Source organism: Pygocentrus nattereri, chromosome 20 (genome assembly GCF_015220715.1).
Source record: "Pygocentrus nattereri isolate fPygNat1 chromosome 20, fPygNat1.pri, whole genome shotgun sequence".
In the NCBI taxonomy this organism is placed as follows: Eukaryota; Metazoa; Chordata; class Actinopteri; order Characiformes; family Serrasalmidae; genus Pygocentrus; species Pygocentrus nattereri.
This window is the reverse complement of record NC_051230.1, coordinates 34,735,729-34,751,827: the sequence shown is the minus strand read 5'-3', so window position 1 is coordinate 34,751,827 and position 16,099 is coordinate 34,735,729. Positions and strand designations below refer to the sequence as shown.

Below are 16,099 nucleotides of genomic sequence, written 5' to 3'. Positions count from 1 at the left end.
TTCAATGTAAAAATTAGAAAGTCTTTTAAAGAATATAACGCAAAAAAATATAAATAAGAAACTTCTTTTAGGGTTTTTTTTCTGAGAAATTTAAGAGCTTCTCCTTATTCAAAATATTTATGGTAAGAATTAGAAAGTCTTTTAAAGAAAGTCACATAATAAATATATAAATAAAAGTCTTTTGGTGTTTTTTTTAGGAATTTAAGAACTCCTCATTAAAAAAATATTTATGGTAAGAATTAGAAAGTCTTTTAAAGAAAGTCACATAATAAATATATAATTAAAAGTCTTTTAGAGTTTTTTTTTCTGAGAAATTGAAGAACTTATTAAAAGTATGTATGGTAAAAAAAAAATAGAAAGTCTTTTTTAAAAAATTACATTAAATATGTAAATAAAAGCCCTTTAGAGTTTTTTTTCTTTACTGAGAAATTAAGAGCTCCTCCTCCTCCTACAAGAAGTTTCTTATTATTCCTTATATTCAATTCAGAAAGTTCTATATTGTAGGATATACAGTATTATTATAAAATAACAGGAATTTTATACAGAGGAGAAACTATTGTACATCGTTATAGATAATTACTATAGTTTACTACAGGACACTCCACCAAGAGCTCTACATGAAGATTCTATAGAGAAGAAGATTAGTGCCTTATTGTAGATAAATATTTTAGATCAGGTCTCTTACATAGACGCTTCATAGTTTCACAAAGTATAGCTTTAGATGCTTTAGTGAGGGTTATGAGTTGCTGTAAGCTCTTATCTTATTCATTCATCCATTCATTGATGGAAGATTTTATGAATGTGCTCACTGTGTTTATGTTCTAAGCAGAGCGTTATCAGTGCATTAGCGCCCCCTGGTGGCAGTCTGTATGTGATAAAGCTAAACAGACCTAACTGAGCAGAAGCAGTGCATAGCTGTGAGAGTGCTGAGCTTCTAGCATGCAGCTTGGTGTTCTTTCTCTTCTGTGCTGTTTTTTGAGAGAAGTATTCAGTGAACTCCTAATCTGGGGTGGTTAGTGTTCCCTAATTAGCCTGTAGAGTTCAGCATTTTCCACTGAGATCCCCAAAGCTGCTGGTAAATGGCCTCCAGAGAGGAAACAGCAGATAACAGATAGCGGCGTGTGAGTTTTTCCGTTTGTGTGTGTTCTTGTGCGTGTAATGGAAATAAGAGGAATGTTTCAGCTTCAGGAGAGAGATATAAAGTAATACGGAAAGAGGACAGAATGGAAAATATTTGTGTGTGTGTGTGTGTGTGTGTGTGTGTGTGTGTGTGGCCCCACATGAAGGCCTCTGTGCTGTTGCAGTCCTAATTGGTGGGATGGTTTTAGCCACGTTATCAACCTAAGATATTTTATATTCCCCGTTTTCCTAATTCAATTTTCCGTCCCACCTTAAATGGTGCAGCACTTGCATGTTCCATTATGTAACGTTATGTCAGAGCTGCACCATTTAAGGTGGAGCGGATCATTCAAGTAAGAAGCTAGAAGACGGGAATCCCCCCTCAGCTGCGGGGTCTGTTTCTGTTCTCCTTCATGTTCACTGCTGTCGTTCAGAACCAGAACACTAGTCATTGACCAAAGGGTCCGGATCATTACTGTAATCAGCCAACTGCCCACAGTAACCGAGAACAGATGGACTGGGACTCAGTACAAGAGTGAGAAAAATAGCATTTATTCATATAAAGTCCAGAAAAGCTGCTCATTTCATTTCATACACTTCATTAGTTATTTTGCATTTAAATAGGATACAAATAAATAAATTCTCTGGAAGCAGAAAAGAGCAATGTTTACAAACGCCACCGCTGACCCTCATGGGTCTTCAGCTGACCCCAGAACCACAGTCCACATTCCACTGTCCAGCTTTTAGGTTCCCTTTCCAACCTTCGAATCCAGGATCGAGTAAAAAAAAAAGGGATTTAGATCCACATTCTGGATCCAGTTCATGTTGTAAAGGGATCCGGTTCCATGCTCTGATTTCAGGATCCAGTTCTAATACCGAGATCCAGTTCCATGCTCTGATTTTGGGATCCAGGATCCAGTCGATTGCTCCAGTTTCGTGCTTTGATTCCAGGATCCAGTTTCTCTTTTCTGAATATCTCAGTCAAACATCAATTCATATCTGGGGCTGGTCTGGAAGCAGCCCTCGGAGAAACACTCAGAGTCCACAGCGTCCTCCAGAGATTCCCGTCCATCCTTTATCCCTTCCATTAACGCCATCTTTTCACACGTAAACAATGCCTTGCAATTACAGGTTTCACAGTTCGTTAACCCGATAGCTGGAAATCGGATGTACAGAGTTGAACCCGTTTACCCCAAACGTAGTCAGTCAGCCAAGCCTGCATCTGCTTTGCTCTGGAGCTTCGAGGCTAACATGGCTAACAAGTAACGGGAGCCCAGACCACGACGAACTTCAGCCTCGCTTTAGAGTCACTTTCCGTTCAGCTTTATTTATACAGTGCTTCTCACTATTGAGACTGTTAAAGCAGCTGTTTCACCTGTTTATGAGCTGAGAAACGTACTCATAGTCAATTAAGCAGCAGGTCAGTCGCTACGGTTTCCGCTAATTGTTAGCTACATTAGCCGTGTAGCTCCAGCGCTAACTTCTGACACCAACTGTGTTTTAGGGGGATGGGGGGGGGCATTTGATTTTAAACTGTATCTCTGCACTATCGCCGCTCCTGCCCACCAGTCCGGGTTATAATGTGCAGTTATGTCCAAGAGAAGAACAACAAACGCACACAAGCACACAAACAGAAGCGGTCTCGGGTGGGTCCAGCGTCCAGCTGCGGCCGCCCGCCTCGGCTTTATCAGAGCTGCGTGCCGTCCTATCGGGCCTTTGGGTGTGGGAGTGCCCGCTCAGACCATGATGGGGAGGAAGTGTGTGGCCGTGTTCTTCCGCCGCGTTTTCCTGCCCTTCAGCGGCCGGCCGTTAGCGTTCAACCCCACGAACATGGACCTCCGGCGGTTCCTCCACTGCGCCGACGAGTAGGTGTTGTAGCCGTTCTCTTCAATGCGCTCCTTCAGCCTGCAGTTCACTCCGTATTCCCTCTGGAACATAAACGAATACAGAGTGAGAAACTTTCTGCAACAGGGATTTCGTTAATACAGCGACAAAGCAGGCCGCGCGTTCTGGACATGCAGCCAGATATTAGCCAAGGATTTCAGTCCGGTAGACTTGCTTCAGCTGAACCTGTTACAAAGCAGCTATTCATCCATTTCATGAGCTGAGACACTTTGTGGTAGTAAATTAAGAAACTCGTAACTGGGGCTGGAGGTTAACGAGCCAGTGGAGTGGACAGGATGACTGAGGTGTCCTTGAGCAAGACACCCAACCCCCAGCTGCTCCCCGGGCGCTGTGGATAGGGCTGCCCACCGCTCCGGGCAAGTGTGCCCACTACCCCCTAGTGTGTGTCTTCACTAGTGTGTATGTGGTGTTTCACTGCATGGATGGGTCAGATGGTCACTTAATTTAAAATTTGATCAAAACTTAATCAAATGGGAAAATGTAAGGCCTGCTGGTTATTCATAGTGCTAACTGTACGTATAGTGTAGCTACACCAAGGCCAGAAACATACGCAACGGAAGATCACGAACACTAGTAGGGGGCGCTAGAGGAGGGGGCGAGTGAGCTGCTTTGCCTTCTTCAGTAATGGATCAGATTTTTTTATGTTTATACAAAACATCTTTGAATGAGATTCAGCTGCTCGTGGGCTGTGGCAGCAGAGAAGCACGCTGGCAGTACGAAACCACTTGGACAGGCTTGGCTGTTTTTATAGCGCCCCCTGCTGTATCGCTCAGAACGCAGCTCTGCATATGAAACGTAGCAGGTTACGCAGCTACCTGACACAGTGAATGGAATGAATCCAAACCAGTTCACTGAGAAGTTTAACTTCACTCACACTCAGCAGAAATGCCAATGCTTCCACAATAAAAGCATAATTCTACTGTTAGATGTAGGTTTACTTTATTCAACTGGACCCTAAAATATTTAACAAACACCACATAGTTACACGACTACAAAACACCAAGAATGATCAGTAGTAGAAAAAGGAGTAGTTGTGGTTTTTGATGCTGATAAACAGTAACACTTAAATTACTATATATGTCAAAATTTCTCCTGGGGAAAAAATATGGGACCCTTCTTTTTCTCAAAATTAAAAAAAAAATTTAACCTGCCCTCCTTGGATGGACCACCCGACTATTAGCCCCCAGGTAATTTGAGTCTGAGACCTCACTGTTAGAAACGCTGACAAAGAAGACTGGAATGCATTTTAGTGTAGACGTAGCTTAGACCTTTAGCGTCGCTTGGCTCTGCTGTCAATCAGGGCCAAATGTCCTCACAAGTTCTTTAAGATGTTAAAAAAGATCCTTTTTTCTGCTTTTGAAAAGTTTTCATACATTTATTTCCCAGAAGTTTCGTTTTTCTATGAGAAAAAACAACTAAGTCTGTAGAGTTAGATATAGTCGTGGTAGCACTGCAGCCAGTGTAGGACCTCAGAAGTACAGTAATACCTCACTGTGTGTGTGTGTGTGTGTGTGTGTGTGTTAATAACACTCACCGATCCATACACTTCCCCTTTCTTGCTGATGGCAAGATAGTAATTACTTCTGAGCCCCCGAATGGCCACCACCCCCACATCCACAGACGTGATCTCCAGAATACCTACAACACACACACACACACACACACACACACACACACACACGCACACACACACGCTGCATTAGTCCTGCACTCCAGCTCTGCACAGTCCACTTCAGCCTCGAGACACCAGAGGTCTTTATTTCAGCTCTGAAAAGCTAGCAGAATGTGAAGGAACCCTGTAGGCCACAGCAGAGAACAGTGAGGACCGTGTCAGATCAATGCATTAGGATTGCTCTTTGGCATGACCTTTGACCTCCAGAAGCTCTTAAGTCAGGTTGCAGTCCATCTCCTCACTTCCCAAACACACAGGGACACTGTGCCTCACTCCATGTCACCTTCAGTGTGTGTGTGTGTGTGTGTGTGTGTGTGTGTGTGTGTGTGTGTGTGTGTGTGTGCGTGGGTTGGGTTGCAGGTATCAGATGAAAGGGTAAATCTATCTGTCCCTCAGTGAACAGTGGCAGAATGAAAGGATGAAGAGAAGGAAGAAAAGACGAATGGCAGAGTGACTGAGAGATGGATTAGAGGAACATCAGTGAGCAATGATCAAAGAGAGAGAAAGAAAGAGAACTGAATGACGAACGCCCACACCACACAGACACTAAGCACAATGAGCCACACACACACACACACACACACACGCTTTGGTGTGTTAGGACATTTCCTATTACATATAAGTAAGCATCAGTATGTACTAATAACCCGTCCATTATGTATTACACTTGTAAATGCATATATGCAGTAATAAAGGCAAATATATACAGAAGCTAAATGTAATGGTTAATGTAAATATCTTCGTTCTGCTTCTCCAGAATGGTAACTTCACAGGAGAAGGAAAAAACATACTTAGTTTTAGTTTTAGTGTAAAAGCTAGTGTAGTGTAGCATTAGTTTTAATGTAAGTCAGTGGAACCCAATTTTTTCCCCAAGTCATTTTGAGCCATTTGTTTTGGTCCATTCATCATGAACTTTACTCACAATGTAAAGGACAACAGGCATTTTCAGATTATGTCAACAACTGAAAAATGTATAGTATACTGTACATACAGTCTCAATATGGCATAACAGTACATCCCCTCTGTATTGCACACATGGAAGTATCTAAATGTAATAACGGTATTAAGCCTACTCCTAAACCTAACCCAGAGAATTCCATTGGTTCTGTAGGTTAAAACGGTTCCTCTGTTTTTTCCCTATAAGTGCGCAAAATACAAACACACACGTTTTCCCGTGCGCTGCAGTAATTGCAGGATTTGAGTTGACACGCATGTTTGACCGCACATAAAGCCATATGGATCATTATCCACACCCAAAATACCCAAACAGGCCCACTCAGAAGCATGCGTCTGATCTCAGGTAGCGGCTTTGAAGTTCTTTCTCTCGTTTCTGGCTGAAAACGAGCACAAACTGTACAGAGCAAAGCCTGTTACTGTACAGCCCCGTACGCTAAATCTGCAGTTCACCACAGGATCCCCCAGGGCCTTCAGGGCTTCCGGAGGAGATTTCTGTCAAATCAAAAACCATGTACACAATTTGTGCTTGATTTTTATTTAATATTAGCACATTAAACATTTTATTTCAGTTAAATAATATCACTTTTGTTGTATTTAAACTCAGCAAGTAACGTGGTACGCCAATACTCGTATTTAAGGAAACAACTGGATACGAAAATCTAGAGAGGCAAAACAGAAAACTGTCCAGTCGGGATTGTTTGGTCTGTGGAAAGTCAAATGAGCCCTCCCATTGGTTAGGACAGGGGTCAGCAACATGGCTCCACAGCCACATGCGGCTCTTCTACTTGCGAAACCCTTTATCTGCTAATTCACCAGCTTTTGACCCTGAAGGTTGGCCTCCAGACTGCGGGTCAGATAGCAACGCAGACAACAATCTCACGTATCTAGTAGCTAACAAGAGGCAGACTTTTTAGAATTTATAGTCACTCCGGCTGGTTTGCTGAAAACTCATGAAAAGTCATGAAGCTGAAGTCAGTTTCTCGTTCTCCAGCTTCTCATTCAAACCTTCCCGTTCCACCTTAAACCGTGTTTAAATTACATTCGGACACCTCAGCCACCATTTAAGGTGGAACGGGAAAATTCTGACAAACTTCGGCCTCATAAAAAGTGGAACATTGAGAGACATTTTACAAGAAACTGTTCTACTCTTGAGGAAACGTTTCCTGCTAGAGATGCGAGAAAAGCAGCTGTAGCTGAGCTGAAGCTTAAAGCAGAGCATACTATATTTTAATATTATACTAGTTTATTAGCACATACTGAGACACATTTGCAGTGAAGATGGTAAAATGGACATGAACTGTTGTGACTCCCAGGGTGGTTGCGACCCCTGAGTTAGGACTGAAGCCGAGCTGAAGGCCTTACACGTTAGATTAACTACCAACATAATCAGGCAGTGAAATCGGCCTCTCGCATTTTGGTTTACAGTGGGGTCAATTCCGTGAGAAGTCACTCTAGTTCTTCTGGAGGTTCTATAGACGCCAATGACTGTGAATACGAGCCGTTGTCTAAGCGGTGTTCCAGTTAGTTGTTAGGAACGCAAAACAGCGGCAGCAGCTCTGAAACTGATACAAGATCAAACATGCGTTAAAGTCTGTTTACAAGCCTTAAATGAAGCATATTGAGTGTGTTTTACTTCAAAAAAGATCTTAACAGACAGAAATGCTCATGAGAATCACTAATATACTACTTGAGTCCCATAGGGGTGCTAGCAGAAACGAGCACTATCTTGACTGAGCTCTGACATTTGTAGCCTGAACTGAAGGCCCTGCTCTACTAGTCATGCTTCACCACTGTGTTCAACACACTGAACACAAGAACGTACGTGTGTGATACACAGAGAGAGAACTAAGTTGTGTTTATCGTGTTAATCTTCGCGGCTGATGCAAAATTCCCGAAAATTTAAATGCTTTTTATTTGTCGGGAAATTAACATTTTCTCCAATTGCCGTGTGTGTGTGTGTCTGACTCGCTATGCTCTGTTAGCGGTGAGTAAATGTGGTGTGGATGAACTCACACTTCGCCTTGTTATGTGCATGGCAGCTACACTTTTTCCATAAAGCTCTGCCAATGCTCACCGCATTTTACAGCCAAGGCGATGATGTGCTATTTTGAGGGGGAAAACAAAAGGAACAGTTGTGGTTTACCGAGCAGAGTGATGTGTATTTTGGGTTTTCAGATGCGTCAGGATAAGCGAGAAGTGCTTTGTGTTAATCCTTGCATGTGACTGAGCACTAATTACACTTCGTTAGGTCAGCCAGTCCTCGTAAACATGACAGATCCAGCTCTGGTGGCCTTATTTACGCAGAACTCTCTACAACACGCCAGAATGCCCTGTTTATCCACTCCAAACCCCTTGCATGTATCCAAAATGCCTTTAAATCCACTTTAATCTCACTGCACCCATCCTTTACATCCACCCTAAACTCCCTACACGTGGGCCTCAGGCACTTTATATCCATCCTAAACTACATATATCAATTCTAAATCCCTTTATACCAACAATAAACCACCCAGCTTAAACCCCTGTACCCAGTCCAAAGTCCTTTAGATCTACTCTAAGCTTCCTTCGCGTGAATCATTTATATCCAATATATATAATGAGCCAAAATCCCATTATAAACACCATAAATCCCCTACATTTGGCCCTAATGCCCCTTATATGCGCCCTAAACTACATACACCTGGCTTACTATATCCACTCTTCAAGCTCCACATCTGGTCATTTACCCTTTATATCAACCCAAAACTATCAACACCCTTACATCAACCCTAAACCGCATACACCTGGGCTATTTAATGGCTTTAGATGCACTCTAATGTCCTTATACCTGGCCTAAAGCTTTTAATAACTACCCAAGTCTCCCTGTACACAACCTAAAGCCAGCTTATTGACCTTTATATCCACCCTATCCTCTCTACATTTGAATCTAAGCTACTTTATATCCATCCTAAACTACATATATCAATCCTAAATCCCTTTATACCGACAATAAACCACCTACACCCAGCCTAAACCCCTATACCCAGTCCAAAGTCCTTTATATCTACACTAAAATTCCTATACTATGCCTGAAGCATTTATACCCACTATATACCCAGCCTTAATTCCTTTATAACTACTATATCCACTCTAAAATCTTAAATCTGGTCATTTATCCTTTATTTCCACCCATAACTATCAACTTCTATTATCAACTAATTCCCCTTTAGATGCACTCTAAACACCCCATACCTGGCCTAAAGCCTTTAATCACTACCCAAAGCTCCCTCTACCTGCCTAAAGCCAGCCCAATGACCTTGATATCCACCCTAAACCCTCTAAACCCAACCTGTATGCCCATTACACCCATCCAAAACCTCCTACACCATCTTAAAGCCCATTAGTGCCACATAAGGCACATTTTATAAACGGACAGAATTCTGCCCTCTACCCCTTACCCAAAACACAAAACCCCCCATTTGAAAACGACTGCTTTATATCCATCCCAAACACCCTACACCCAGTCTAAATGCCCTATATATCCATCCTAAACACCCTACACCCAGTCTAAATGCCCTATAAATACAGCTTGGTCGATGCCTTAAAATGCTGCCTATGTAGATGGGGGAGATAATGAGACTTGTCATTGTCATACTATCAAATCCAGGCTTGTCTACAACATCAGAAACCCTCAGATAGGGCTAAACCACATTTAAGCGTTTAACACAGTTTTATCCTCCAGAAAACATGCCCACTGTGAAATTACCCAAAGGCCCTGGTGGGCAGGCACGTGGGACAGTTTTGCAGTGGAATCCCCATAAAATCTGTGGGTGTCTGCGGCTGAGGGGTCTGACGCCAGATGCCACCAAAGATCCTACAGCACACCAGGCAACTCCCAGGAGGCTAAACGCTGTCAGATCCCTGAGGAGCAGCTCGGTACAAGACCAGATACAACTCAGATAATCATCCACTCGCACATCACTACGGCTCCAATCACAGGCTCTGATGCTTCCACACCTACCCGGAGCTTCGTTCAGTGAGAGCCTCGCTAGTCCTGCAAATTACATCGAATTACGGTTTAAGTTAATTCTAATAATCTAAAGATCTCAAATAAATAATCTCAGCCCCAGTTTTCCACATTACACTGTCAGTAGGGATCCTTCTCTTCTTTGGGGACTTTTTAATGGAGATAAGCCGCTGTACTTGGGAATCTTGTTGTGTTTAGCCATGTGTTTATTCTCTCAGGCCTCTGGGTCCTTTTAAAGACTGTGATTTTAGTCTGTGCTCTTTTGTGTTTATTTGATCTGTTTTGATCTGCATGCTACTTTCCTCGTCGAAGTTATTGGTGGTCATTTTTAGTAGATTTTTCATATGGCATGTTGGCCGACATCCGCCATTCAACTGCTCTACATAGATTAAGCATGTCAAATTGGGCGGAGTTTGTTTGGACCAGGCAGGGGGTTACCACTTCTGCTTCTGCGAGGGTGTAACTGTGGGTGGAAATCCACACAGACAGGGGGAGAATATACAATCTCCACACAGAAAGGACTCGACAAAGGACACAGAAGGTTGCCCGACCGGGGAACTGAACCTAGGCCATTCTTGCTGTGAGACGACAGCACTACCCACTAATGAAAGGCACTGATAATGCAGCTGAAATATGAATAGAATAGAGACGTGCTAAATTGCCCCTGGGTATGAATGACTGTCTGTGTCTGTCTGTCTGTCTGCCCTGCGATGGACTGGCGTCCTGTCCAGGGTGTATCCTGCCCTCTGCCTGATGACTGCTGGGATAGCGCGACCCTGACGGAGAAGCGGCTTGGAAAATGGATGGATGGATGGATGGATGGTTCTATATAGAATCATTTTCTTTACTAAAGAACTCTTAAAGAATCTTTTTTAAGTATGTAGTTTTTTAAGTATCTAGTAAGTTCTAGAAGCTAGAAATTGAAAATAACAGCACAGGCCAGCACGCATTCCATGCTGGTTTATGCCGGTCCAGTGCTGGTCTACTGCTGGTTTAGCTGGTCACCCAGGATGGTCATGTTAGCATGTTTGACAGAGCCTATTAAGTGAGGAAAGTCTGACATATTAATATTTCATACCCACCAGTTTATTACGCATGTCATGTTGTTTAAATGCGTATTTAGTGTTGCGCCTGAAATACTGACCTTCGACTGTTTCAGAATTTTGGCAACAATGAGTAGAACCTGACTCAATCTGTGCTTTGGAGCATCGTAAGTCCTTTAATTCTGCTTTAGCTATGTTTATTCACCTCACGGGCTAATTATGAAGCTCATCCAGGTGTGTTGTCACGCTCCCAGGACACCCTGCCGCTGTTCTTCTAACCTCAGAGTCCTTTTCAAATGCAACACACGTCTTTCAGAGCTGCTTCAAAGTCTCCGGTTGCTAACCCCATGTCTAGCCTGAGGACACGGCTTTAGCGCTGCCTCTGTTCCCGTCCACACTGTGGTAACTTCAGCCCACGAGGCTTAGCGCTTTTGTCCCCTCAGCTTCTTCACCTGCCACATGGTCGCCTTTGATGTGCCAACACTGATATTCAAAGGCAGCAGTCAGGAAGCAGCAGCTACATCAAAGCCTCTTCATCCTCACATGTCCCACGTGTTAGCATGCTAACAACTCGCACACCAGCTTTCTGAAATGTGCACAAGCTGAAAATGAACTGTCCACAGTTACAGTTCTGCAGTTCCCCTTCTTACCCCAGGTGTAGTCCATCAGTCAAGACGTGTTTGGTGTCTGCTTCTTCAGGTTTAGCGCCGTAGCTATGAGGCTAATGTAAATGGAAAAATTTTTTACCACACCAGTTAACGTAGAACCTAAATAATCACCATTCCCATCGTAATTATGCTGTCTTATAATCTACATCAGGCCACCACATCCCAATATTGCTAATACAGTCAGCTAGCTAACCGAGCTACTGTTTTGCTGAGCTGTTCAGCTAGCAGCTGTTAGCGATGCTTTAAAAGCCATCACATCAAACTGTTAGCGGTTCAGTGTCTCTAAGAGACTTGATTATGTGGCTTCTGACACTGTAGATATTACGTTATGTACACACATGGACTAAAGTACATTAGCATGCATGGCTAAAAACAGTAGCAGTAGCCAGTCTGAGGCCTGAACTTTGGCCATACAGTATGTCATACAGTCAGACATGCTGTAAGGAGGGAGGGGGGGGGGGGGGGGGGTGATTGAGAAGATTCTAAGGGACTTGATGAGACAGGGCCCTCAAAGAACATGAAAAAATATTTTAAAAGATCAGCAAAAACAATACTCGCTCAATTTTTCTGAGGTAAACTCTGTTGACAAGAAAGAAAAACTGCAAAGATCAGCTTTTCTATGGTGATTTGTGCTGGTCTAGTGCAGATTTAGCTGGTCACCCAGCATGGTCATGCTGGTTGACAAGAACATCAGCATCCAAAACTCATCATATGCTGGTTTTGCTGGTTATGATTCAGGTTCTTCTAGCAGAGACGGTAAGTTTCAGTGATCTGCTGGAGCTCATAATACAGCGCAGTCACGTTGCTCATATTCAAACTCACAGCTTTCTGTATGCGGAGTAATCACTGGATTTATGAAGCTACAGTAAAGAAATAAAAAGTAGGGTTATGACAATTTGCAGGTAAAAGGTTCTGCAATTGGAAATGAGGTGAGACAAGCAGTCCATGCATTAAAAAGTCACACAAATCTGAGCTTTCAGATAACCTAGCTTTGCCTGAAAGAGGTGTAGATGTGCGCCACCTCAGTGCTGTTATCAGAGCTGGGTCTGGCTTATCAGTTTGACTAAAATAAAACCACTGTATCAGCAGACACAGACACTTCCTCTATCACTGTGACAGCTGATAACACCTTTACGAACTGAGACAGCACAATGACATCTAGAGCCTCACAGACCACAGGGATCATGGCTGTAGGTAAGGGCCATAGGGTCACCACTAACACTTTACTATAGGGGAGTGTTCATAAGGCTACATGACACCAACATAAACATTCATAAAGGTTTTTTCCAGTAGGCATGTTCTGCCACAAAGGCTGAGTTTGTCAAATTTGATCCTAATACTTTCTTTTGGGTGAAATCACATAGCACACTGTAACAACTCACTGTACCACATTTTCTCAATCTATGAATGCCGTTGCACACCCCAGAGGTATTTACAGGCCAGATATCCTTGTGCAGCTGCTTCTGCAGGAGCCTGAAGTTACTATCACACAGGGTGACAAATTTTGTCCGGGGAGCTTATCACGTAGCTTAAATCTTATAAATGGTTATATATGGTGAATACCCATTAGAATAAGTGTTAATAAAAGTTTACGTATGTCAGTTGTCATGTAGGTGTCATCATGAACACTGCCCTACATTAAAGTATACAGTACTGTGCAAAAGTCAGACACCACCCTTTGTCTATTTCATTTCCAGTCAATACAGCTATTGATTACAAGATTGCTTCTTCGGGAGATCTTCTGAGAGAAGAAAGCGGGAAAACAGTTCTCCTAACAACCACCTGGGAGACCTGGTAGACACCAAAATTGCCCCATCAGATAAACAGCACTTACAGCTTCCATCTTTGAGAGTGAAAAATCAATCTGCTTTAAATCTGAAAATATCTACAGGTGTTTCTGTCCATCCTTCCACTGTGAGAAGACAACTCAGCGTTGTGGGTATGAAAGGATGTGTAACTGATCAAGAAGAACCTCACCAAGAAAAGGAGACAGACACATCAAACAAAGAAGCTGAATGATGGACTGACCAGACCTCAATGTCACTGAATGGGTTTGATCGCTTCAGAAAATCATCAACCAACTTCCAAGACTGAACTTTGGAGGTGTGTCTGCAGATTCTTTCAGGAACTGAAAGTGAGTCTCCTGAAGAAAGTGGAAGGTGGAATAAAGGGAAAGAGTGGGTCTTCTATTTAGCATTTACTTGCATTCAATTACTCTTTTGACTGGAAATCAAATTAATGAAGATTCTCAGATTTTTGCAGTGCTGTATAGACAAGGTCTTACTATTCAGTGTTTTGTCAGTTTCTTCCAATTGGAACAAATGCTCAGACCTCCCCCAGAGTAAAAGCTGCACATGGACTGAGGAAACAGGAAGGCTCTTATCTACACATGGACACCATATGAGTAATGATGAAGCATCTTCATTGTTAAGCCTATTAGAGCAATACACAAAAACAAGGCCTGCGTGTTACTGACTCTGACCAAGGTACTCTACTTTCACCCTGAACTCCAGACACAGCAGAGCCAAAAGCCCCACAGGCCATGAATAAACTCATATTCTGGAGTAGTTTGCACACAAAAGCCCTTGATCTTGTTGAGGTCTTCACACCAAGGACACGCTTTCTTTCTGCTCAGTAAGGAAACGCTCAGGAGGAAACGTGTGGGCTAATTGTTCTCAGATTTTAGGGGTGTAAAGATAGAGACTGCTTTTATACCAGTAATGAAAACCATTACAGTCATTTCTGCTTAGGGCTGAACAGCCTCGACCATACTCAGCAATACACACTATCACTCCAGCGAAGCTGTGATCAATAAATGATTCTGAAAAACAAGCTTCCTAGGAACTGAATTAGCTAGCTCTGTTCTTCTCTTTTTAGATCCTCTTGGTCTAAAATGAAGTTCAAAATTATAGTAAAAAAGCAGAATTAACGTCCTGCAAAATTCTAAAACAAGTAAAATAATAAAAAGAACTAAAAACAATGAAACAAATAAGTAAATACATGGACTAAATCTAAGGAACTAACCTGAGAGCTGAGTAAAATAGTAGATACTTTTATGTTTTTTTGACAAAAAATTATGCTCAAGTATATGAAACTGTGAAGCCTGAGTGAGTGTTTGGCCTTCCATCCCGGTTATATTACACTGTCCTGTAATCTACCTCAGTCTACTGTATCATAGCCCTGCTAACCTAGCTGTTGTTTAGCTGAGAACTTAGCTGCTGTTAGCGATGTTATGAAAGTCAGCTATCCAGAAGCTGCCAAACTAATATATCCATATGCGTATATAAAGTAATATATCCATATGCGTATATAAAGTAATATATCCATATGCAGCAATTATATAAAACACCACAAAACCTTCAGCCAAATTTACTTCAGGCCGCTGTTGCCAGTCCTGCTCAGTCCACTAGCTAACCTGCACGGTTAGCTGCTGTTAGCAGTGACTCAGCTAAATCCGACACCGTCTGACCCAGATTATCATTCCGCAGCAGAAATAGTGATTAAAAATCGTTTAAAGTGTACGTCAGTAGCCAGTTTACCAAAGCGGACAGGCAGAGTGATTTAAGCAGGTTAAGCTGGTACCGTTGGCTAAAGCAGAAGCTGCTTCCCGGCCGGGTTCCGGCTACCCCATCTGGCCCGGGTCCATCCGTGCTGGACGCGGTCCAGGTTCAAGATCTATCAAAGATCTGTCTATCTGGGTAACTAGTTCCATTTACTCGGTTCAGTGTGTTTAAGTGCGATTTGAAAGCCTTTGAACTTTCCTGGGTATTTTCAAATCCTGTCCTACTCAAGTGTGTTTGTGGGGAAAAGGGCTCTTTCACTCGGGTCCATTTGAGTTCTTCATATTTAGCTCCCACGTCCTTGTTATCTTCCTGCTGCAGTTGTAAATAAATACATGAATAAATAAAGGCCCTGTCAGACTATCAGATGGAGTTGCCAGCCGAAGCTGTTGGTGCAGATAACACAGTGAAATGTGGAGTAAATGCAGGTTCAGTAGAGGAGCAGGGTTGGGAAACACTGGCCCAAGGCCACTGCAGGGTCCAGTTTCACGGTCAATTGAAATGAATCAGTTAAACAGTGGAAAGTATTGCCTAATACGTGTCTTTGTTTGGGTCTTTCTGCCAGCGCAGTAAATACTCAGGAACACACAGGGATGCTTTTGCGTGAATTTGTAAACTGCAGAAATTGAGGTCATGTCATGATGATGATATTAAAGAGCATTAGGTGTTTATTATTCTGTAATAACAAGAGAATTTTGAGTTTGATATTTTGTAATAATGAGTGTTATGAGCGTACTACTCTATAGTAATGAGTACCTGGTGCTTACTGCTCTAAAATTAATGAGCATCATGAGTTTAATTCTCCATATCAATGAGCTTTTTGAGTTTAATACTGTATATTAATGAGCGTTACGAGTTTAATACTGTATATTAATGAGCGTTACAAGTTCAAAGCTGTATAATAATGAGCGTTACGAGTTTAAAGCTGTATAATAATGAGCGTTACAAGTTTAAAGCTGTATATTAATGAGTGTTACGAGTTTAAAGCTGTATATTAATGAGCGTTACAAGTTTAATACTGTATATTAATGAGCGTTACAAGTTTAAAGCTGTATATTAATGAGTGTTACGAGTTCAAAGCTGTATATTAATGAGCGTTATGAATTTAATACTGTATATTAATGAGCGTTACGAGTTTAAAGCTGTATATTAATGAGCGTTACGAGTTT

General features: G+C 42.3%; 1 protein-coding gene across 1 annotated transcript in view; it reads right to left on the bottom strand.

The window, feature by feature from the left end:
* Positions 1 to 1,650: 1,650 nt before the first annotated feature.
* Positions 1,651 to 16,099, bottom strand: part of fgf10b (fibroblast growth factor 10b) — a 16,547-nt gene continuing 2,098 nt past the window's right edge. Inside the window, exons 2-3 of the mRNA XM_037531479.1 lie at positions 4,559 to 4,662; positions 1,651 to 3,047 (exon numbers count right to left, since the gene is read on the bottom strand). Of these exons, the coding sequence (XP_037387376.1) occupies positions 2,856 to 3,047; positions 4,559 to 4,662 (296 nt within the window). The 3' untranslated portion in view covers positions 1,651 to 2,855. The remainder of the gene's footprint in view (positions 3,048 to 4,558; positions 4,663 to 16,099) is intronic.